At 41.7% G+C, this 24,636-nt stretch overlaps 1 protein-coding gene across 1 annotated transcript in view; it reads right to left on the reverse strand.

Annotated features, from left to right (window-relative positions):
• Positions 1-255: 255 nt before the first annotated feature.
• The window catches only part of gba2 (glucosylceramidase beta 2), a 59,424-nt gene continuing 35,043 nt past the window's right edge, over positions 256-24,636 (reverse strand). The window contains exons 13-18 of the mRNA XM_033031514.1: positions 17,802-17,953; positions 5,919-6,025; positions 4,986-5,128; positions 4,376-4,491; positions 3,161-3,352; positions 256-1,469 (exon numbers count right to left, since the gene is read on the reverse strand). Coding sequence (XP_032887405.1) covers positions 1,287-1,469; positions 3,161-3,352; positions 4,376-4,491; positions 4,986-5,128; positions 5,919-6,025; positions 17,802-17,953 — 893 coding nt within the window. The 3' untranslated portion in view covers positions 256-1,286. The remainder of the gene's footprint in view (positions 1,470-3,160; positions 3,353-4,375; positions 4,492-4,985; positions 5,129-5,918; positions 6,026-17,801; positions 17,954-24,636) is intronic.

A 24,636-nucleotide genomic window follows, 5' to 3' on the forward strand; every position in this document is an offset into this window, starting at 1 on the left:
GGTATAAGGACAGGCGTTGCAATATCCTGCAGGGGAACGTACCTGGGAGGTGGTGGGAAGGGATAAGTGAACCAAGGTGTTGCAGAAGGAGTGGTTCCCACGGATGGGAAAGGGAAATGATTACCGATTTGCATTTAAACCCCTGAAATCCTTGCACTTCAGATTCAATTAAATGAGATTTGTAACTGTTTTATACAAGAGTAAATAAATACTAAACAACCAGTAAATAATAACAACTTTTTCGACACTTTGTTCTAAATTATTATTTACTCAACTGTATTCAAGTTTAAGTCGACAAAAAAATCCTACAAACAATTTGCAAACAGTCAAAATGTACAGATCATTTTATTCTTTGTGGATTTAAATCAGACAATTCATTTGGTGTTAAATATTTGCTATGTACACAAAAGTATTTCTAAAATTAACCCGAATAGAAGTGCCTTATTTAAGCCTCTTTGTTTCAGTTACACTAGGAATACAAGCAGAAATACTTTAAATCAATATATTCACAACTATTTGGAAAATTTCCCAATTTTGACTGATTATATAAATAAATGTGCAAATATGCTGTTCATGACCGTACATATTCATAGATACTATATTTTTCAATTTTGACATTGCAATCAAAGCAAATCTTACCAGAAATGAAATTTGAAATCTGGATTAAAAATATTAGCAAATTTAATAATTTATTGATCTGAATCAGGAATCATTGACACTTTAGGCCTGAAAGCAAACAACGTTTAAATATTAACCTGCCACTCTACAATAATAATTGTTCTGTGCCAAAATAATCATGACTTTTGCATTAACATTAACAACTATCATGGCTGACTGAAAGGCCAATTCTCATGGTAAATACAGAGCCACAGTAAATCGGAGGATTTTCTATAGATTTGAATATGTTAACATGTCAGTTTCCCTGCATTACAATTTTTATTGTTCAGCCATTCTATTTTACTGGATATACCAATGCTTAAGTATAAAGGGTCAATTATGTATTTTTAAGGATATTAATTGATATAGTTGAAAGCTAGATAATCATGCATGCTCCTCAATGAATTATTACTCAAAATTATTCTTGGAATTAAGCAACAAAAAGGAATATACATGTTTTAAATACATTCATGAATACATTTAAAACAATAATAATGGTATATGGAACACATCCAAAATTGCAGTTGGGAGCAGTGGTACATTACTGAATGAACAAAGCAAAAGAATACAATAAGAAATGGCCTAAAAATGACCAATATCATCAAAAGATAACTAAAGGATCAGTTGACTCAGTTATGTATTTTGTTTAGTGCTAATTGCATACTCCAAATGCTTAACGGTCTCATATATGCCAGCGAACGATAAACGTTCTTCTTGCAGTAAGCTTCTGGGGTCTGAAAAGCCATGCCAAGCCGTTCCCACACTGTCCTGTAGGCACCTTCTGCAGTTTTGAAACCTTCATTGACAAGCCCCTGTAATCCCCAGAAAAAAAATTTATAATGCATTAGCCTTTATCAAAATAGTGTGGATATTGTTCAAAGTTTCCTCATTCTTCCAAATATACCATAGGGATTTCAATGATATACAAAGTAAAATGCAAATTTGTGCTCTTATGTTAGGTTTATCTTTGGGTTAATATTTTCAACATAAACAAGTTTTGGAAAGATTTTTGTGCATGTTTTTCATATTTGAATCCCATTTCAATGACATGATTGGCATTTCTATGTTGCACTGCAAGAGAAAGCGCCATCTAATTTTGTCCTTCCCCGAAAACCACAAGTGTAAATTCCAACTAGATTTTTTCAATCAAAATATGGCTTGCTGCATGGATTATTCATGACAATGCCCCAAGTACATGCATGAGATATGTCAGAACTACTAATTAAATCATTCAAAACTATTGGCACCATTTCAACACCATGAAGTTCTTCCAAAAAAATTAACATGCACATGAATACACTTCACATTCACCTATCCTTTAAACTGCTTATGGATCTAATTATTGATACTCTCCATTATCACTTCTGTCCTCTCTGGCCATTCACCCCTTATTCTTGACATTCCTTCAATTTATCCCACTATAATTAATTCCTACTCTGTATATGTTCTCTTCATTGTACCTATGCAAGGCGACTTTGTAGGTGGCACGGATGACAGCTATAATGAAAAAGATTTAGAAGAGTTTCAAAGAAAGTCAGACAAATGCTTTAGGAAGTTTCTAGCATTTACAAGGTGTTTCTGGATGGTGTGCAGGCAAAATAAAATTGCAGCAGCACTGGGAAGTATTAATTTGACATTTGCTTTGGGCGATTACTTGCATTAAATTTGTTCATATGAATTCCAGGATTACCTGTGGAAGATTTCAGCAGCCACGAAACTACACAAGTCCAGTATAAATTTAAAACAAGCGTATGCATACATTCATATAAAACTGTGGATTTCAATTAGGCTTCATCTTCCAAGTAGACCTCCAGTAAGATGTTTGATCAGCATGACATTCAAAATGTGACTAATATCTTGCAATCACTCATTTCTAAATTGTGGCAATTTCCATTAAAGGATTTGGATGAAATGGAGATTAATGAAAGTAGGTCTAATAGGCAGTGGCGGACTGGCCAGGGTGTCAGCTTGCCCGAAGGCAAGTAGGCCCCTGATGAAGTGATAGCAAGTGATGGCAAGTGGGCCCCTGTTAAATGATAGCATTGTAGTTGTGGGTGGCCCCCTTTGTCTCCTGGCAACCAATATTTTTAGACCCAGTCCGCCTCTGCCAATAGGTATAATTTGTAACTAAAATATGCTCAAAGCCAATATGCTCAAATGAACACTATTTTCAAACTACCAGTGTAGTTCACTATACACTGTAAATCTTGAAACTCAAACATGCAAACATTTCCTCAGTTATAAACAAGCAGAATATTTTTTTTTTTTTAAATGTTGGAGATCTGTGAAGGGGCGACTCTTCACCACAACTGATGAAGAGATGGAGGATCAACAAAAATAACAATTACTTTCCACATATCCTGCCTGATCCAGTGAGTATCCCCAGCTCTTTCACATTCCACCATTTCCAGTTAATTATTTTAGTCCAAAACTCAACAATATAAACATTTTACAGGAATAATGTGCGTAACCACAAGTTCAAAATTATATTTTAACAACTCACCTCTTGTATCATTGTGGCTGCCAGACCATAGACCACTCCTGTCCAAACTTCATCTGACTGGACACTGGATGTGTCAATTGTACCATCAGGTCGCATTCCATTCACTGCTCCCATTAATCCATTAGCAAAACTCATTACATTTAATTCAAAAATAGTCTTTAGTGCACATTGTATATGAGATTTTGGAAATACCTGCAAATATAAAGCAAAATAGTTCAGATGCAAATCCTTCAGATTCTCATTATTTTTATCCTAATCAGCTGAGATAATCAATTAAAATGTAACCAACTCGGAATTTGTGTTCAGATTTGGATTTCACCGCTCACTGACAGGTTTTATGAAATCAGCTGCCTGCACGTGGTCTGTATCACTCCATTTCCTGCCCAAAAGGCCCTTAAAAATGCAACACATTTTTTACAGATTTTACATACTGTACAAAATTTAAAATAAATTAAAGACACTGCAGAGACTTTAGAGATACAGTGCGGAAACAGGGCCTTCAGCTCAACGTGTTTGCGCCGACCAGAGATCACCCCATGCACTAATACTATCCTACACAGCCAATGAACTGAAAAACCTGTACATGTTTGGAGTATGGGAGGAAATCAGAGCACACAAGAAAACCCACGCCGTCAGAAGGAGAACGTACAAACTCTGTACAGACAGTACCCGTATTCAAGATCAAACCCGGGTCTCTGGCACTGTAAGGTAGCAGCTCTACCACTACGGCACTATCCCAGTCAAAAGCAGAGATCAGTACAATATAGTTTTAATTTAAGTTCATCTGAATCTACATGCTTTTTACTTTCCATTAAACTTTTTTACCATCTTGAAGTTTACTGAAGTGTTGCAGTTTTAATATCATTCAGATGGAATGACACATTTTTATTTAGTATTTAAAGACAATAGAGCTAATGAAACTCAAAATGAAACAATGGAGGTCAATAATGTTAATTATGCGCATATAGAACATTCAGGTTAATTACATGTCTTAAACCATATGCTGTCAATAATTCATATTTACATTTTTCAGTGACATTCAATATGAAGCAGCAGAAATTTGTGTGGATAAATACCAAAGAAGAGCTGAATAATCAAATGTTCCAAAACACTATTATGGCAAAGAAACCGAGCAGTTACATTTATCCTCAATTAAACATTTAGAATTTTAATTGTACTAATCAACTTTGAAATGACCAAGTTCAATAAAATTACCTCATATTCACCATCTCCCAGGCCACAGGCACGTACAAACCACTGTCCAGCACACTGGTCTGACATCACACTGTTTGAATAGCACTTTTTACTGCTGTCATAATTGTAGTATTTACCTAAAAGATTTCCAAAATTCATATTCAGTTGGAGATCAAACATAAAGAATGCCACTTCAGACAATTCTGGACAGATTGTTGCTAGCTATCCTGCACTTAAATGTTGGTATTTACTACTATAAATAACAGCAAGTTTGGAAATCCCATGCAAATATGCTAGCTTAAAAGTTGCTGAACATGCGCTGCCAGTGATTTCCCAATTAATAATATTCCTTCATTGCCACAGATGGCTGTAGAGGCCAAGTTCTTGGATATTTTAAAGCAGAGATTGACAGGATCTTGATTAGTACAGGTGTCAAAATTACAGGGAGAAAGCAGAAGAGTTGAAAGGGAAAGATAGATCAGCCATGATTAAATGGCTGAGTAGACTCGATGGGCCAAATGGCCTAAATCTGCACCTCTGACTAATGAAGTGATTGGTTGAAAGTAATTTTTCAGAAAAAAATGAAATCTCCAAGAAAAATCTGATAGCTCAGTTCACTATTAAAGCTTACCATTCCATAATAACCTCTCAAATGCTTCTTTCCCTCTTTTTAGTATATCTTGGTATTTTTTGTATTCATCATCTTTTTTCAGGATCTCCGCCATTTTGCACATAGCACAGACAGATGCCAGCCAGAGCCCTCCACAGTAGGCGCTACATTGTGTGTAAGAGGTAAATTATTTAAAGAGTAGGGACATGGTTTCCTTACAGAACTACCCAAAATAAAATTAGTTTAATGGACATGCATATCAATAGCTAGAATCAAAAAAGGAAGCAAAAAAAAAAAGAAAATACAACGCACGTTTGGCAGCATGTGGGGAAAAGAAATGGTTAAGATTTCAGGTCAATGATTAGTTTAGATGAAAAAAATTAATCGATCTTAAATGTTGACTATTTCTTTTCCTGCGGATGCTGCTTGACGTGCTGAGTATTTGCAAATTTTTTCTCCGTATTTCAAATTTCCAGCTCCTAGAGTATAGTTTTAATCAAAGTTAAATTTCACTTTACACTCAAAACTATCAAGTTGATCAGGTTTTTAAAAACAGATGTGATAATGCAATGAATTGGTGTATAACATACCAAATCAAAGTTCATATCCGAAATCTAACAGCATAAACTAACGCAGTCATGAAGCAATGAAGATCATGATTCAGTTTATTGAGCAATCAGCACATCTACTAGCTTAATTGTCTTAACATTTTTATCATCACTCTCTTGCAAACCGTTTTGGGAAATGTTACTGTGTTAAAACACCGCAATGTTTACAAATGCTTATTATCATCATTGAAAGAAACAGCCAAATTCAGAGGAGATTGCATGTCTAAGAAAAATTATTACACCAATGGAAGAGAATAATCTGAAAATCTGAATGAAAGCATACATTTTAATTATACAACAGATTTATTGGTTTTAAATAATAATAAATGACAAACATTTTTCCTACCTAGGTCCTGTTACAGCCCATCCATCATATGTCTGGTCTGCATAGCCAGAATTTTCAATAAGTCCATCTCCATCAGTATCAAACTTTAACTCTGACTCCATGACAGCCTACAAGTAACAATCATTAATTGAAGTTACATCCTCAGTTTAGCTGTTTAATGGTTTAAGTCCCTCCTACTGAAAATTTATAATATAAAATCCAGAATCCAGAGGAAATATGGAAGGTGTGCACTTTCGTCATTCTCTTAATGCTGTCAGCAAGAATAGGGAAATACCCAAATACCCAGCGCTAAGACGTTAAAGAACATTTCATTCTGTAGTCCATGTATCATTAACAATTTTCTCCCATCAACTTTCAATTGTAGTTCCTAGGTATCAAACGTTAATTTCCCACTGCTGTGAGGATTAAGAATAAAGATAACACTTAATCTAATCAAGAAAAGGATTGGATTAAATTTTGTTAGGCATATGAGAATCAGAGTTATACAGCAGAGAAACAGGTCCTTATGCCCAACTTGTCCGTGTCGACTACATTGACTATCCAAGCTAATCCTGTTTTCTATCTCCATCCATCTGCCAATCACCCCCTCACCTACGTCACCTATTATTTGCCAGGCTTTGCCACATCCCTACTTTTTGTTCCAGCTTTGTCCCCAAATCCTCTCCACCACTGCATACACCTGAAGGGTCTGACCCAAAACGTAATTTGTCCAATCCCTGCACAGATGCTGCCTGACCCATTGAGTTCCTCCAGCACTCTATAATTAGCTCCCATTTATCTACGTTTGGCCAACATTCTTATAAACCTTTCCTATCGATGTATCTAAATGTCTTTTAAACGTTGAAATTGCACTCTGCTCTATCACTTCATCTGGTAGACTGTTATATACCTACCACCCTGTATGAACAAGTAGTGCCCCTCAGATCTCTCAATTCTTTCCCATCTCACCGTAAATCTATTCCCTCCAGTTTTAAACTCCCAACTGTGCAGAACATTTCTGAGCATTCACCTCATCGATGTCCCTCATGATTTTATCTACTTCAATTAGGTTATCTCTCAGCCTCTTACGCTCTAGGACAGCGGTCGGCAACCTACGACCCACGGGCCTAATTCGGCCCATAACGCGAAATCATCCGGCCCACAGGTGTATTTTTTTTTCCTGTCATCTAGACTTCTTTAGACTGTTTAATACTGTTGGCCAACGAAATAAAGACTTGCTTTAATGCTCCTAGCAATCCAGTTGGCTGATACAAAAAATCGGAACTGATATAATCCCACGAACTGGGCAAAAGGTTAGTTGGATTGGTGGGTGCTGATTCACCGATATAAAAGTGCAGTTGCAGCGGCTGCGGTGCCTAGTGTGCCCCGGAACCATAGAGTCTAGGGTAAAAACCCCCATCTTACCCAGTCTCTCCTATAACTAAAGTCCTGCTAACATCCTTGTTCATCTTTTCTGTCCCCTTTCCAGATGAATCATATCCTTTCTTTAGTTGGGTAACCAGAACTTCACATAGTGCTCAAAATAGTCTCACCAATGTCTCATGTGACTGTAACATGACAACATTAACACAACAGCCTAAAGCATTTAAGGGAGAAAAAAAGAAACTAACTGCATTTAAATATCAGCAAATACACTTTCACTGCTTTTAGATGCACAAAATTGTAACTATTTATAACATTGTTTCTCACTTCATTTTTATTTACAGTGAACACTGATTGACCAAAAAAAATTCCACCAATACAGTTTGAAAAATATATAACCATATTTATTCAGAAAATAATACGAGTACTGTATTGCAATACATCTATTAGGAACCATAAAGCCAACAATTATTTTAAAGAAACAATTAATGTAAAAGTGGGAAAGGGGAAAGTGTTTCAAGTCATAGAGATGGTGGAAAAGGATGTTTAAACTGAGGGAAACATTTGCAATAGGTTAAAGGGGCTGTCCCACTGTACGAGCCAATTCAAGAGCTCTCCCAAGTTTAAAAAAATAATCAAACTCGTGGTAAGTACGTAGAATGTACGTAGCGGGTACATCGGAGCTCGGCACGTCTCTTAGCAGCTCGTAACACTAACGGCAGGTACTCGGGAAAAACGGTAAGTTCGTGAAGACTTTTCAACCTGTTGAAAAATGTCCACGAGAGCCCCGAGTACCTACGAGCGGCTATTACCATAATTCTCCGAGTTTGAATCAGGGGAAACTCGGGAGAACTCTTGAATTAGCTCGTACAGTGGGACAGCCCCATAAGGCTACGTTGTCAATGGGAAGGTTAGAGGATAACAAAGGAGTGTCATTTAATGCAAATCACAAGCCTGGATATGGTCATGGAAAAAACTGTGCCAGTATCATAGACTTACACAAAAATTACCAGTCCTGACAAACTGAAGCAGCAAGATTTGGAAAGTTGAAAAATTCGCTGTTGAGTCCAGAAGCCTTCAACATATCCAGACAAAAGATGAAGAGCTATTCCTTGAGACTGCATATGGGTCTTACTATAGCAGCGCAGGAGGCTACAAACAAATAGGTCAGAGTAAGAATGGAATGGAGAATTAAAGTAGCAATATTGCATCTACCAACTTGAATGCAGCACGCAATAAAGCAAACACCCAAATTTGTGCTCATGCTCTCATTTTAAACAAGATGTGTAAACTAGATTGGCAAACATGCTTCACAGGAAAGGCAGCTCAATTGCCTGGATGTGGAAAGAAAAGAGGGGGAAGGACACATGTTGGTCTTCTGCAGTTGCTTGGGAAAGTCCATTAGGACAGGAGTGGTTAATTGGTACAGATAATAAACACGAATTGTGTTGGAGCTAGCAAAAATTGTAAAAGAGGATCCGTTGAATCGGTTAGTTTGTGGGATGGAAGAGTTAAAGGACAACTCAATCCTTGCCCTTCCACAAGAAGGGATGATAGCAGAAATATGGAAATAAATATGAAATGGTCAAGGGCTCTGTCCACTGTAATAGTGGGAAGGCCACTGTTCAAGGAAGAAGATATTTCAGAGACAAATGTGGACTGTCTCATCACAGGGACCTGGACGAATGGAATGACACAAAAGTTTTCACTGTACCTCTGTGCACGTGACAATAAATTAAACTCAGCTCCTTACAGGAGACAAATGGGTGGAAGTATAGTTAAGATTGTTGTGGATGACAGACCCAGAAAGGGGATATTGTAAAGATAGAAGCAGGGTGGAAATTAGTACCAAATGTAATAAAACTTTCCCGTATAGATACAGGAAGCAGTATTAATGCAATTGCAAACAAACCAAAGAGTTGGCTGAGAAAGGCAACTAAAACAAATATTGTTCCACAAGGCAGACAGGCATAACTTGAGTCCATGCGAGATCTCTTTGTAAAACAAAGTGCTGGAGTAACTCTGCAGATCAGACAGCATATTCCTGGTGGACGTGGATGGTGACATTTCAGGTCAGGACCTTTCTTCAGATCCCATAGTCAGTCCCAGAATCAAAAGAAGGGTCCTGATCTGATACGTCGCCTACCCATGCTCTCTGCTGACTGATGCGTTGAGTGACTCCAGCACTTTGGATTGTGTTCTAGGCAAGATTCCAACATCTGCAGTTTAAGAGATTCTTAAGGTACTGCTTTGATCTGAAGAAGGCAACTCGTTTTAAAGTTCTTGTTCACTGCAACTTACATCTGTGGCCTCCTGCATCAAGATCCAATGCAAGCTTGAAGAACAACACCTCATCTCCTATTTGCACATGTAGCAACATCCTGGTCTCACTATCAAATTTGCCTCCGTGATATAGAAGTAGCAGTTAGTTATCGAAGGGACCCATCTGTGTTACTGACTCAGCTATTAGGCCTCACTCTCTATGCACATGACCATACTCAGAGACAGCTCCGATTCCATCTTTAAATTTGCCAATGATGCCACCATTGTTAGATACATTTTGGGTAAGGATGAGTCAGAATACAGGTGTGGTGCCAGAACAACACATTTGCTCTTAACGTAAACAAGACCGAAGATCTGGATGATGACTTCAGGAAGCCTGCATCGGCAGGGCATTGGTTGAGTCAACAGCTTCACGTTCTTGGCGTTCACACCTCTGATGTTTTGACCTAGGTTCAGCACATAAGTAAAGTAAAGTAAAGTAGCCTTTATTGTCATTCAGACCTTGCGGTCTGAACGAAATTTTGTTGCCTTGCAATCCTACATATAGTAAAAAATGGCAAAAACACACACAAAAAACACAAATTAACATCCACCACAGTGAGTTGAATACTCCTCACTGTGATGGAAGGCAAAAGTCTTAAGTTTTTGTCTCTTTCCTTCTTATTCTCCCTCTGCGCCGAGGCGATCCAGGCTTCCGATGTTGTGACCCCGCCGGGCGATGGTAAGTAATGTCAGTCCCGCGGCTGAATCCAAGCTCCGCGAACGGGCCGGTTCAGCTCCGCGGCCCGGGGTGGTCGAAGCCGCCGAAGTTGTGGCCCTCCAGTCCAGAGGACACAGCTGTTGTCGCGGGAGCTCCGTAGAACAGGCCACCAACCTGCGAGCTCCCGACGATGTCGTCCACCGGGCCCGCGGCCGGTCCTCCGAGGTCGGATCGCTGCTGCCGCTGCCGCTGCCCGCTCCGAGGTCTGGTGGCTGCTGCCGCAGTCGCTGCCCGCGCCGGGGTCGGGTCGCCGCAGCCGCTGCCCGCACCGGGGTCGGGTCGCCACTGCCGCAGCTCCGAGGCCGCCAGCTCCACTATTAGGCCTCGGTGCAGGCGGAGACGGAGACGGGGGATACGACAAGAGAAGTCGCATCCCCCCGAAATAAGAGACCGAAACCATGTTTACTCCCCCCCCCACCCACACACATACACAATAAACCAAAAATGAACTCAAACAGGGCAAAAGAACACAAAAAAAAATAAAAACATTGATGCTATCGTAAAAACTCATCAATACCTCTACTTCCTTAGAAGGTTGAGGAGATTTGGTATGTCATTGACTACTCTAATGAACTTTTAGAGGTGAATGGAGAAGATACTGTAAGTAAGCATGCAGGTACAGCAGGCAGTAAAGAAAGCAAATGGCATGATGGCCTTCATAGAAGAGGACTCGAGTATAGGAGCAAGGAAGTCCTACTGCAGTTGTACAGGGCCCTGGTGAGAGCACACCTGCAGTATTGTGTGCAGCTTCGGTCTCCTAATTTGAAGAAAGACATTCGTGCTATTGAGGGAGTGCAGAGTAGGTTCACCAGGTTAACTCCCAGGATGGCGGGACTGACATATGATGAAATAATGGATTGACTGGGTTTATATCCACTGGAATTAAGAAGGAAGATAGGGGATCTTATAAAAACATAAAATTCTTAAGGGATTGGACAGGCTAGATGCAGGAAAAATGTTCCTCGTGTTGGGGGAGTCCAGAACCAGGGGTCGCAGTTAAGGGGTAGGCCACTTAGGACTGAGATGAGGAAAAACGTTTTCACCCAGAGAGTTCTGAATCTGGGGAATTATCTGCCACCAAAGGCAGTGGAGGCAAATCTGGATCTTTTAATGGATGTACCAAGTAAAATGGATAAGGGAGAGCCAGTGTATGTGGTGTATCTGGACTTTCAAAAAAGCCTTTCACAAGGTTCCACACAAGAGATTAGTGTCCAAAATCTAAGACATGGTATGGATATTGACATGGATAGAGAACTGGTTGGCAGGCAGGAAGCAGAGTAGGAATTAACGGGTTCATTTCAGAATGGCAGGTAGTAACTAATGGTGCCGCGAGGCTCGGTGCTGGGCCCATTATTTACAATGTATATTAACGATTTAGACAAGGGAATTAAATGTGACATCTCCAATTTTGTGGATGACACAAAGCTGGTGGCAGTGAGAGCTGCGATGAGGATGCTATGTGGCTGCAGGGTGACTTGGACAAGTTGTGTGAGTAGGCAGAAGCATAGCAGATGCAGTAAAATGTGGATAAATGTGAGGTTATCCACGTTGATGGGAACAACAGGAAAGCAGATTATTATTTGAATGGTGTCAGATTAGGAAAAGGGGAGGCGCAACAAGACCTCAGTGTGCTTGCACATCAGTCACTGAAGGTAAGCATGCAGGTACAGCAGGCAGTGAATGAAGCTAATGGCATGTTGTCCTTTATTGCTAGAGGATTTGCGTTCAGGAGTTATTCAGGGCTCTGGTGAGACCACACTTGGGAGTATTGTGAGCAATTTTGGTCTCCTAATTTGAAGAATGACATTATTGCTATTGAGGGAGTGCAGTGTAGGATCACCAGGTTAATTCCTGGTATGGCAGGACTGACATATGATGAAAGAATGGGTCGAATGAGCTTGTATTCACTGGAATTTAGAAGGATGAGAGGATATCTTAGAAACATTTACAATTCTTAAAGGGTTGGATAGTCTAGATGCAGGAAAAATGTTCCCGATGTTGGGAGAGTCCAGAACCAGAGGTCACAGAATAAGGTGCAGGCCATTTAGGATGGAGTTGAGGAAAAAAAAGTTTCACCCAGAGAGTTGTGAATCTGTGGAATTCTCTGCCACAGAAGGCAGTGGACGCTAATTCACTGGATGTTTTCAAGAGAGAGTTAGATTTAGCTCTTCCGGCTAAACAAATCAAGGGATATGGGGAAAAAGCAGGAATGGGGTACTGATTTTAGATGATCAGCCATGATCATAGTGAATGGCGGTGCTGGCTCGAAAGGCCGAATATCCTACTCCTGCACCTATTTTTCTATGTTTCTAATCCACTGGATGTATTCAAGAGAGAGTTAGATATAGCTCTTAGGGCTAATGGAATCAAGGGATATGGGGAGAAAGCAGGAACAAGGTACTGTCAAGTCAAGTCAACTTGATTTGTCACATACACATACAAGATGTACAGTGAAATGAAAGTGGCAATGCTCGCGGGATTGTGCAAAACAACAGAACAGAACCCGTATCCACAGTAGTCCCATTAACCCCCAGTGGCATGTACTTCCTTGGTTGTTGTGCCCTTCTGAAGTCCACAATCAGCTCCTTAGTTTTTGTCACATTCAAGAGGAGGCTGTTATCCTGACATCAGAGTGCCAGGTCAGCCACCCCCTCCAGGTAGGCCTTCTCATCGTTATCAGAGATCAGGCCCACCTGTGTCATCAGCAAACATAATGATGGAGTTGGAGCTGAACCTGACCACACAGTCATGTGTGTACAGGGAGTACTGTAGGGGGCTGAGGACGCAACCCTGGGGGGATCCTGTGTTCAGGGTGAGGGAGTTGGAGGTATGTCTACCCATCTTGACCACCTGGGGCCTGGCGGTCAGGAAGTCCAGGACCCAGGCACACAGGGGAGTGTCCAGTCCCAGTTTCAGCAGCTTATCAGCAAGACTGGTGGGGACAATGGTGTTGAAAGCTGAACTGAAATCAATGAACAGCAGCTTCACATAGCCCCCCTTCTAGCTGTCAAGGTGGGAGAGAGAGAGTGGTGTGCAAAACCTGGGAGACCGCATCATCCGTGGATCTGTTTGGACGGTATGTGAACTGCAGCGGGTCCATGGTGCGAGGGAGGAAGGCGCAGATGTAGTCCTTGATTAGCCTTTTGAAGCATTAGATGACCACTGAGGTGAGGGCCACCGATCATTCAAGCAGGCTCGAGAGGCATTCTTAGGCGCTGGGACAATAGTGGATCTCTTGAAGCAGGTAGGGACCATGGACTTGGCCAGGGAGAGGTTGAATATTGTGGTGAATACTGGAGCTAACTGATTAGCACAAGACTTTAGTACTCACCCAGATATACCATCTGGGCCTACAGCTTTTCTTGTGTTCACATGCGTGAGAGCCCTGCTCACGTCATGCTCGGACACCGAGAATGTGTGCTCATCCCCAGCGGTGTACCTCACTCCAGCCTCGTTAGCCAGCACGCTGACAATGTTGTTGTTAGCCAGCGAGCTAGGGGTGTTGTTGCCCGCCTCAAATCGTGCATAGAAAGAGTTCAGGTCATCAGCTGAGGAGGTACCGGCACTCCCGGTTGGGGGCGGGGGAGGGGTGCTGATCTGGTAATTTGTTATAGTCCGTAGCCCCTGTTTCTGGATGATCATCCATGATCATAATGAATGGCGGTGCTGGGTCGAAGGGCCTAATGGCCTACTCCTGCACCTATTTTTTCTATGTTGCAACATGGTCGGATTTAGTAACTCGAATGCTCAAGATCATGGATGGCCGAAGGAGTGGACATTACCCAGTCTATCACATGCATTTACTTCTCCACCATCGAAGGAATATACTGATGTGCTTCCTCAAGGCTGCAGCGAATATTACCAAAGACCCACACCAACCTAACCACATTCTCAACTTGCTGATACCTTCGGGAAGGAGGTATAGGAGTCCAAGAACTGTTATCTCTAACATCAAGAACAGCTTCCTCACATCAACTTGTAAATCATACTCTACACACAATAACGAGCTACAACAGACTTTGTATAAAGTTGCACTACTTTGACTTGCATTATTATGGTCTGGTTACTTAATATAGTTGATAAATATATTATAAACAATAATACAAGTTATTTGTTGTAATTTTGCATAAATGCGCTTGTAAAGGCTGCAGCCAGTAAGAATCCAAAGGCTGCAGCCAGTAAGAATCCACAGGACACAGTCAATTAAACACTTTTGACTGTGGTTATTATACCCATCTCCTTTAGTGCACCTTAAAATGTTGTCTGCAATAAAACATGGTTGTTTGTTGCCCTCTAACTGCTTCTAACTTCGCACCAGAACCCTGGTCTCCTATCAGCTTTGTACTAGCCTTCTTCCACATTCTCCAAGTTAAAACAAACTTGTTTCTCTTTTCCACTCTTACACATGGTCGCCAACCTGAAACATTCTTCTATTGATGCTTTATCCTGTTATGTGTTCCTTTTCTCCAGAGATGGTGCCTGACCCGCTGAGTTACTCCAGTATTGTGTGTATCTGAAAGCCCTGCCCCACGGTACGAGTTCATTCCAAGAGCTCTCCCGAGTTTTTTTTAAAATCGAACTCGTGGTAAGCGGAGAATGAACGTAGCGGGTACGTCGGAGCTTGGGGACGTCTCTTAGCGGCTCGTAACACTAACGGCAGGTACTCGGGAAGACTCGCTAACGGCAGGTAAGCACGGGAAGACGTGAGGATTTTTCAACATGTTGAAAAATGTCCACGAAAGCCCCGAGTACCGACGAGTGACCATTACCGTAAATCTCCTAGTTCGAATCAGGGCAAACTCAGGAGAACTCTTGGAATGAACTCTTACCGTGGGACAGGGCTTTTAAGTGTTTCCAGTACTTTGTTTTTGTTTCTGATTTGCAGCATCTACCTTTTGCTTTTCAAAATATTCATGAAATGTAATTACACAAGTTCCAGCCAATATATGTATAATATAGTTCTCAAAGAGATTGTAATTGAACAGTTTGTCATGTATATTTTATACCCTAGGACCACACTTCCCTCCTCGTGTGCCACTTTGATCCCCATTAACAGCAGATAGGCCAGGAGGAGCTGAAGACCATAGTGGACGGCACCTGGCAGATGGAAAACAGCTGCACAAACAATTCTCTGGACTGAGCCGAGGCTACAGCCAGAGGAACAAAAGTTGCGTCCAATTAGCTGTTGTTGGATTGACCCACCTGCACTTCGTCACCCTCTTCCTTAAAAACTAAGAAAAAAGGAAGAAAGAATGAAAGAAAGTGGGAAATCTCCTATTTCGCAGTGTTTCTCTTTTGCAGGCTTGGAATGAGCCACCGCTACAAGCCCAAGATCGCCAGCTCCTCTTCGAGGCCAAGACTGAGTCACGGGACAAACCATAGTCAACCCACGCCTCCTCACCTGCCCAGAGACAATAAAGGCCTATGCCCCCACACAGAGTGCTGACTGAGCACCAGTACAAGCCCTAGACTGCTGGTGCCCCCTTTGAGGCCAAGACTGAGCTTTCAGAATGTCCAAGCCTAAATGCGCCTCCTTCAAGGCTAGGACTGAGCTGCTGCGACAAGCCTAACCATCAGAGCTAAGCCAAGAGCAAGCTGCCAGGGCATGCCCATGTCCACCAGCTCCTCCTCTTTGAGACCAAGGCTGAGCCGCCTAGACATGCTCGAGACTGCCATTGCCTCCTCTTTGCACCAAGGCTAAGCTGCCGAGACAAGCCCAAGACTGCGAGCATCTCCTCATTTTCCCACAGCCGACGAGGGACTGCGCCCCCACATGGGCACCTGTCACATTAGTTCTATGTTGTGTTTAATTTGTGTATTGGTGATGTCCTTATTATTTATTTTACTCTGACTATATGTTTTTTCTCTCTTGTTAATTTTCTGTAAGGTGTCCTTGAGACTTTGAAAGGCGCCCGCAAATAAAATTTATTATTATTATTATTATTATTATTATTATGATGATGATGTTGTCCCACTGCTACTTCCAGGTTATCATCCATGCCCTACACAGTAGGGGCAATTTACAGGTCAATTAACCTACAGATCCACATATCTTTGGGACGTGGGAGAAAATCTGTGCACGTGGAGGAAAGCCACTTGGTCACACAGAGAAAGTGCAAACTCCACAGACAGCACACAAGGTCAGGATCGATCCTGGATCTCAGGCAGGAGACATGAGCTCTCAGTGTGCCACTGTGCTACCCTGTAACATGATGCAGAATTTAGGTTGTAAATTACTAATTTTTAAAAGAGGATTTGTCAAAGTTAGTTGATACACCTTGCAAATTAAATTTGAAACCATTCCCAGAACATCTTGTTTTGTTGTTCATTCATCTTATACATAAAGAATTTGATTTCTTAATGTGAACAGGGTTCACGTTAATTGTTTCATACCACTAAACTTCATTTGTTGGTTTCATTATTTAAGTTATAAATCCTCAAGAGCAAGTCACCACAGCTAATTACCACACCAAAAAATACTGTGTTTGAATAAGCGGAGGTAAAATAAAAAATGGTCAACAATTAAAACATCAAAAATTCCAGACAAAATGGATTCCATGTAGAGCTCAATGTCAAGAGTGTAAGAACAAGATCTGGCACTATCAATTTTACACTTATTAGGATAAAGTCAGACTTGCATCACTTGGAATGGGTGAATGCCAGAGGTTCAAAATATTTGTTCTATAATATTCTAGAATATTTCAATTTTAATCCAGTTTGAATATTTACCCTTTCAATATTAATCCAGTTTTGTGTTTTGAATCATTTGCTCAACTGTGCAACTCAATTAATTTTGATCGGAGGCTCATCAAACATTATTCAAATTTATATATGCACACGTTTTTGAAACAATTAAAATAATTTTGAAACAATGTTTTGCTTGAGTTAGAAATTGGGCATTTTGGTATTTTAATTTAACAAGTTAGGAAAAGGGATCCAAAGCATTAGGTTAGCATTAGGTTAGATATTTAGCTTTAAAAAATGTCTCTATGAAGTTGTGGAAAATCTATCTAAAGTGTGGTGGGGATGCAAGGAACTACAGATGCTGGAATCTTGAGTAGAACAAAGTGCTGGAGTAATACAGCAGGTCAAGCTTCGCCTCGTGAAAACAGCCATAGGTGATAATCTGGGTTGGGAACCTTCTTTCGATTGGAGAAGTAAGGGCAACAAATCAATGCCTGAAAATGTGGTGGAGGCAAAAACCTCATCACATTTGATGCACACTTACACAAGCAACTGGAAAATTGCAAGACCACAGATAGAAAACAAGAGTAAAACACACAGTTCATCTTTGGTAGGAATGGGCTGATTGGACTTATGTGCTATATTTATTTTACGATTAAAGGATTTACAGAACAAAGACTGGTCATCAACATTAACAAATAGATTCCAATGCCAAAAGAGAGTTGAGAACCACTGGTTTAGGTCCATTGAAGCCACTCTAAATACATATTATTGCCCAATTAAATTCTACATACCTGACAGACAGGCCACATGTCTTCAAGGTAAGTGCCATCATCAGTTAGATAGTAGTCTCTATACACTTGTAGAACAAATTTCAAGTTGAGATCTTTCCAGTCAGCTGTGTCATGAATCAAGTAAGCATTGACTCTCTCCCAGGGCTCATCATCTGTTGGGGAAAAAAAAATAGTGACTGTTTGTTTTTAAAAACCAGAATCAAATTTATCGAGTATATATTTGAATAAGAACAGTATATTTGACAAAATAAAAACTGAAAGGCTCCAAGTTTAGAAGACACAGACTCACTCTAGATAGAGCTCCAAAGTATTTACTTTATCAAAAGACACACATGCAAGATAAAGTTGATTCATTTTTATTTCCTCCCTAATGGTACTCTTGATATTTCTATTTACCATAGACATTCAATAGTTGCATTTCTGAATTGTTAAACCAAAGTATTCATTTGTATTTAAACTGCAAAGTGAATATAATGTCGGTTGAGTTGTTAAGTTTGACCATCTGCTATCTTGTGCATTGAGAAAATATAAATCTCCAAGTTAATGATCTTCGTTCAAAAACTCCACAGCTAGTCAAATGAAAAAATAGTGTTTATATTCTCTAGACCTATCCATCATATTCAATTCCCAGCTGAACTTGGAAAAGCATAACTGCATTAAAGGTTTGATAAATGTTTTGTCCATTTAAGGAAACAGTGGAGGAACTGTCAAGGATATTATTAAATATATCTGCTGTTGTAGAGGCACCAAATGTGGTGAACAAATGGGTTACTTTATTCAGGCATAATATGTTTGTTATACATGCACGATGGTCCTCCAACATAAAGTTGTTGTTGCTGCTGTGAGGCTGTCGCCTCGTGGGCTCGAGCTGAGCCCCTGCTGAGGTGGAAGGACACTCACCCCTAGAGAGAAGAGTGCTGGTCAGCTCGAAGCAAGAGAGAGAGGGCAGTCCTGGAGTTCGTTATTTATACCAGGACACACCCCTATACCCCGTGACTACTCCTCCCTGCCATTGCCCAGTCACGTGACCTTACCCCCAACTGCTGAGGGTTCGTGTAGCTAGTGGCCCAACCACCGGGTGACGCTACACTATACCCATTTATTTATAACTTGACACATGCTTTAACTCTGCTGCCAAATATCTTGTACGTTTTAATAATAATATCCAAACTACAATTTAGAGAAAATTCTTAATCATATTAGCCAATTGTAAATATCTCTGGAAATAACTTGGGCTTCATTAAGTAAGTCTATTTTAAATATTTTATCCAATTATACAATTGCCTTGCCCATCTTCTGATGAAAAGTAATTAAATTGTGGGCACACACATTGGTCAATAGACAATAATAAATTTTATATTTAATGGGCGCCTTTCATACAAAATCTCAAGGACACCTTACATAGTAATCGAAATTAAAACATATATTCGCAGTAAAACAAGTAATTAAAGACATCACAATGACACAAATTAAAAACAGAATTCAATCCAAAAACAGAAAATCAAAAACACAGTGTGAAGAGAGAGCAGCGGCAACCAATTCGTGCCAGCGTCCACTCTCCCTTCACGGCAGCCATCTTGGACACAGACCTACAGGACTACAGTTAGACCAAAAAAAAAAAAAAAAAAATAGGTGCAGGAGTAGGCCATTCGGCCCTTCGAGCCAACACCGCCATTCAATATGATCTTGTCTGATCTATGTCTATGTAAAAGGGAGTAAAAGGGAGTATAATTTCAAAAACATTAACACCTATGCCTTAGTTTAACATTCAACAGAGCAAGCAACAAAACAGAGATCTTTCTCCATTTTATTGCTCCATCGCATTCTCTTCAAGGTTTGCCGCCTGAAGTAGTTTTCTTGTGCCACCAAACAAACATAGAAGTGTTTATGATTACTTCCTCGGATCTGGAAAGCAGTATGGGATTGGAATTTTGGATAGTAATAGCAAGGTGGATTAGTCTCACAGACAGCCTTGATCCACAGCAGTCCGCCTAATGTCGTAACAGGTCTGCGGCAGGCACCATCTCCCTGCCCCAAAATGACTGGAATTTCTAGATAACAAGGATACCCATGTCAGACTCCAATTTATTGATAGTACTCTGCCTTCAACACCATAATCCCAACCATACTCCTGGATCTATGGGGACAATTTGCAGATTAACCCACCAGCACATCTTTGGGATATGGGGAAAAAAAACTGGAGCACTAAGGAAAACCCAGCAAGTCAAAGAAAACCTACAAACATGAGACATAACAAGCAGTCGGGATCAAACTAGACTCATTAAACTCTGAAGCAGCACTACCAAGCCACCCACAATGATGTAACCTGATTAAAAGTACTTATCGCATTTTTTTTCTACTTTGAACTATTAGGTGACATTTCATTTACAGCTTGTATGCAAAGTTCCACTTCAGCACACAACATTTTGTAGGCTCTTTATAACCTTTCCAGTAAACAGAAGTGCAAAATTTCCACGAAATAATGTCAAACCATTCTGTAGCGCTAATACGTCTCATCAGGTGCACATGACTATACTTGAAAATTAATGTTTCCAAGATGCCAACAGAATTTATAAAGCTACCTTATATCACTAATATTCTGGTGACCATGATGATGTGTTTCTTAACTGTAAATGACAAATACATTCTGAAGCACTTCGGTACAGTCAACATCAGTGGGAAATATCACAAGCAAATGTGGAAAGAAATTTAATACACTGAAAAATATGCTTTTTAGAAGAAAAATGCAATACATGCTAAATAGTGATATTTTAAAGTTGCTGCAGGAATGGAGACAATATGAAGATGAATATATTGATAAGCCTATCACGATACCCAGGATCTTGGGCTTCAAAACACAGCAGGGAGGAGTGGAATTAAATACATAGTGCTGCCATTAGCACAATAGGTCAGATGGTCTCCTCCTGTACTGTAAAAATAATTGACATTTGTATCTGAAAAATATATCCTGAGTCAAGAAATACAAAAGCAATATGTTGGCCGAGAATAACTCAAGGAGTTTATTTAAAAAATGGAGATAAATAGATACTCACACCCTCAGTATGTGTCAAATTGTTTCACAGTTTAATGTTGAAGTACATTTTTTAAAACAAATGTGATAGAGAATTCATAGCTGCATTGTTAATAGGACTTAGAAAGCAACTTCTGACATCCGTAACAGTCATAGATTACAGAAATTTAGAACGCATCTCCACAAACTTCACTACATTGATGCCACACTGACAAATTCAGGAACAAATTATGAGCTGCAAATTACTAAACTATTTATTACTCACTGAATAGCCAGATATTAATTAAGGTTTAATGAATTTAAGTGACATTATAAAAACCACCTAACATGAAACCACTGAAAATCTACAAATGCAGATTTGGTAACCATTTTGCACAGCACATCACAATGCCAACAAACCTCCAAAACAAAAAGCAAACCTAACAGCTTTGTCATATGATAATGCAGCCTGGGCAGTTATGAATTTAAAAACATTGAAGATTTAGAAAAGATATTGGAAAATATAGGAATGGGAATTAGGGAAAGGAACAAAGAAGCAGGTCTAAATGAACTAATACAGTTGCCCTCCATAATGTTTGGGACAAAGACCCTTAATTTATTTATTTGCCTCTCTATTCCACAATTTGAGATTTGTAATAGAGAAAAAAAAATCACGTTTGGTTAAAGTGCACATTGTCAGATTTTGGTTTCACCATGTAGAAATTACAGCTGTGTGTATACATAGTCGTCGTCCCCCCCACATGGCTTCACAGGTGTTTGTAAATGCTCAGGTGTGTTTAATTGCCTCCTTCATGCAGGTATAAGTGAGCTCTTAGCACCTAATCTTTCCTCCAGTCTTCTATCACCTTCGGAAACTTTTATTGTGGTTTATCACGGAAACAAAGTTGTGTCAATGAAAGTCAAAGAAGCCATTATGAGACTGAGAAACAAAAATAAAACTGTTAAGAGACATCAGCCAAAACTTAGGCTTATCAAAATCAACTGTTTGGAACACCATTAAGAAGAAAGAGAGCACTGGTGAGCTTACTAATCACAAAGGGACTGGAAGACCAAGGAAGACCTCCACAGCTGATGACAAAATAATTCTCTCTATAATAAAGAAAAATCCCCAAACCCCTGTCCGACAGATCAGAAACACTCTTCAGGTGTGGATTTGTCAATGACCACTGTCTGCAGAAGACTTCAAGAACAGATATACAGAGACTACCCTCCAAGATGCAAACCACTGCTTAGCCGCAAAAATAGGATGGCCAGGTTACAGTTTGCCAAGAAGTACTTATCTGCTCAAGTTCAAACAAATGCCTCAAAACTCATTGACCGGCGGTTCATTCTACAACAAGACAATGATCCCAAACATGCTGCTACAGCAACAAAGGAGTTTTTCCAAAGCTAAAAAATGGCCAATTTTTGAGTGGCCTAGTCAATCACCCAATCTGAACCCAATTGAGTACGTCTTTTATATGCGGAAGAGAAAACTGAAGCATAAGCTAAAGATGGCTGCAATACAGGCCTGGCAGAGCATCACCAGAGAAGACACCCAGCAACTGGTGATGCCCATGAATCGCAGACTTCAGGCAGTCATTGCATGCAAAGTATATGCAACAAAATACTAAACATGACTACTTTCAGTTAAATGACATTGCTGTGTCCCAAACATTATGGTGCCCTGAAATGGGGGGGATTGTGTATAAACACTGCTGTAATTTCTACATGGTGAAACCAAAATGTGTAAAAATGGCCTTTATTAAAATCTGACAATGTGCATTTTAACCACATGTCATTTTTTTTTCTATCACAAATCTCAAATTGTGTAGTACAGAAGCAAATAAATAAATGACGGGTCTTTGTCTCAAACATTATGCAAGGCACTGTATTTCAGAGATACCCTTGATCAGCATCACGCAAAGTACAATTTCTCTTATTAATGCCGCATATCTTATACGCGACCTGTCGTCGCTTCCAAGGTGAAGTATGCCGGTGATTCTGACTGGACAGAGCGAAGGGAGCAGGTGGCGGCAGTCAAGCGGGGTGTGGACGAATCCACAGCCAACAGCAAATGACAGCAAGTAAGGTGGGAGGGAGTGCCATGGTGAATTAACACGTCCTGCCGGTGGAGGCAGCCTGAAGAAAGCGTTGCACCAACAGCGTGTGATGGGGTAAAGGATTCGCTGGTGCATCTTGTGAATCTGGAGTAGGGTCAGAAGCCAGGGCTCTAAACAGCTGGGGAGATGGTGGGAGCCTGGGGTGGGTCATTCCATACACATTCAGTTTACATTTAATATATTTTTTAATGAATTTTCTGGCACTCCATGGGACTGGTGTCATTAGCAGGCCAGTGGTGCATTGGCGTTTCATTATCACGTGATATCTGTTGGTATGGAAAGCAGATCATTCAGAAAAGCTGTGGAACCAAGGGTGCCGAAATATTGGTGTTCAACTTGGCCTGACATGTTTAAAAGACTCAACAAGTTATAGAAAGACAGTGATGGGAATACATTTGCAGACCTCCAGTTAGGGTAGTATCCTAGTGGCGGCGCGGCTCTGGCTGCAGCGGCTCTCCGGCAGTCCTGTTTGTTTTGTGTTTTTTGGGTTGTTTATTTTCGTTTTGGTTAGTCTAGTTTTGGTTTTTAGTTTCTGTTTTGGGGGGGGGGGGGGGGGTTGAAACGGGGCTTGCTGTCTCTCCCTGCGGGGGAATGCGACTTTGTCGTATTCCCCTTCTCTGCCTCCGTCTGCGCTGAGGCCTAATGGCGGAGCTGGCGACCTCGAGGCTCAGGAGGCAGAGCCCGCCAGGACTCGCACTGAGCTCGCTCTCGTGAGGGCGGCCCGGCTCGGGGCTGGAACAGGGCTTCCGTGAGGGGCTGTGACGCTCCCGTGAGGATGGCCGGCCCGAGGAAGGAACGGTGCTCCCGTCGGAGTGGCCGAGCTCGGGGAGGTACGGCGTTCCCAGCCCAAGGGAGGAGTGGCGCCCAGTCGGGGCGGCCCAGCCTGAGGGAGGAGCGGCGCCCGGTCGGGGCGGCCCAGCCCGAGGGAGAAGCGGTGCCCAGTCGGGGCGGCCCAGCCCGAGGGAGAAGCGGTGCCCAGTCGGGGCGGCCCAGCCCGAGGGAGAAGCGGTGCCCAGTCGGGGCGGCCCAGCCCGAGGGAGAAGCGGTGCCCAGTCGGGGCAGCCCAGCCCGAGGGAGTAGCGGCGCCCAGTCGGGGCGGCCCAGCCCGAGGGAGGAGCGGCGCCCGGTCGGGGCGGCCCAGCCCGAGGGAGAAGCGGCGCCCAGTCGGGGCGGCTCAGCCCGAGGGAGGAGCGGCGCCCGGTCGGGGCGGCCCAGCCCGAGGGAGAAGCGGTGCCCAGTCGGGGCGGCCCAGCCCGAGGGAGGAGCGGCGCCCAGTCGGGGCGGCCTGGCGCGAAGCTGAGACGGTAATGGCACTCACGTGAGGGCGATCCGGCTCGGGGCTGAAACGATGCTCCGGTGGCTGGAACGGTGTTCTGGCGGCGGTGGCCTGAGTCCGGGGTTCGGCCGCGGGCCAGCGGCTGCGTCAGCAGGACTGGTGGGCGGCAGCTTCGACCACCCCGGGCCGCGGTGTTTGAGCCGCGGGACAGTTGTAACATCGCCCGGGGGGTATCGCCTCAGCGCAGAGGGAGAAGAGGAGGGAAGAGACTGGAGACCTAAGACTTTTGCCTCCATCACAGTGAGGAGATGTTGGGTGGACTCACCGTGGTGGATGTTAATATGTGTTTATTGTTGTTTTTTATTGTATTGTATGTATGGCTGCTTCAATTTCGTTCAGACTTCGGTCTGAATGACAATAAAAGGC

Source organism: Amblyraja radiata, chromosome 1 (genome assembly GCF_010909765.2).
Source record: "Amblyraja radiata isolate CabotCenter1 chromosome 1, sAmbRad1.1.pri, whole genome shotgun sequence".
Lineage (NCBI taxonomy): Eukaryota > Metazoa > Chordata > Chondrichthyes > Rajiformes > Rajidae > Amblyraja > Amblyraja radiata.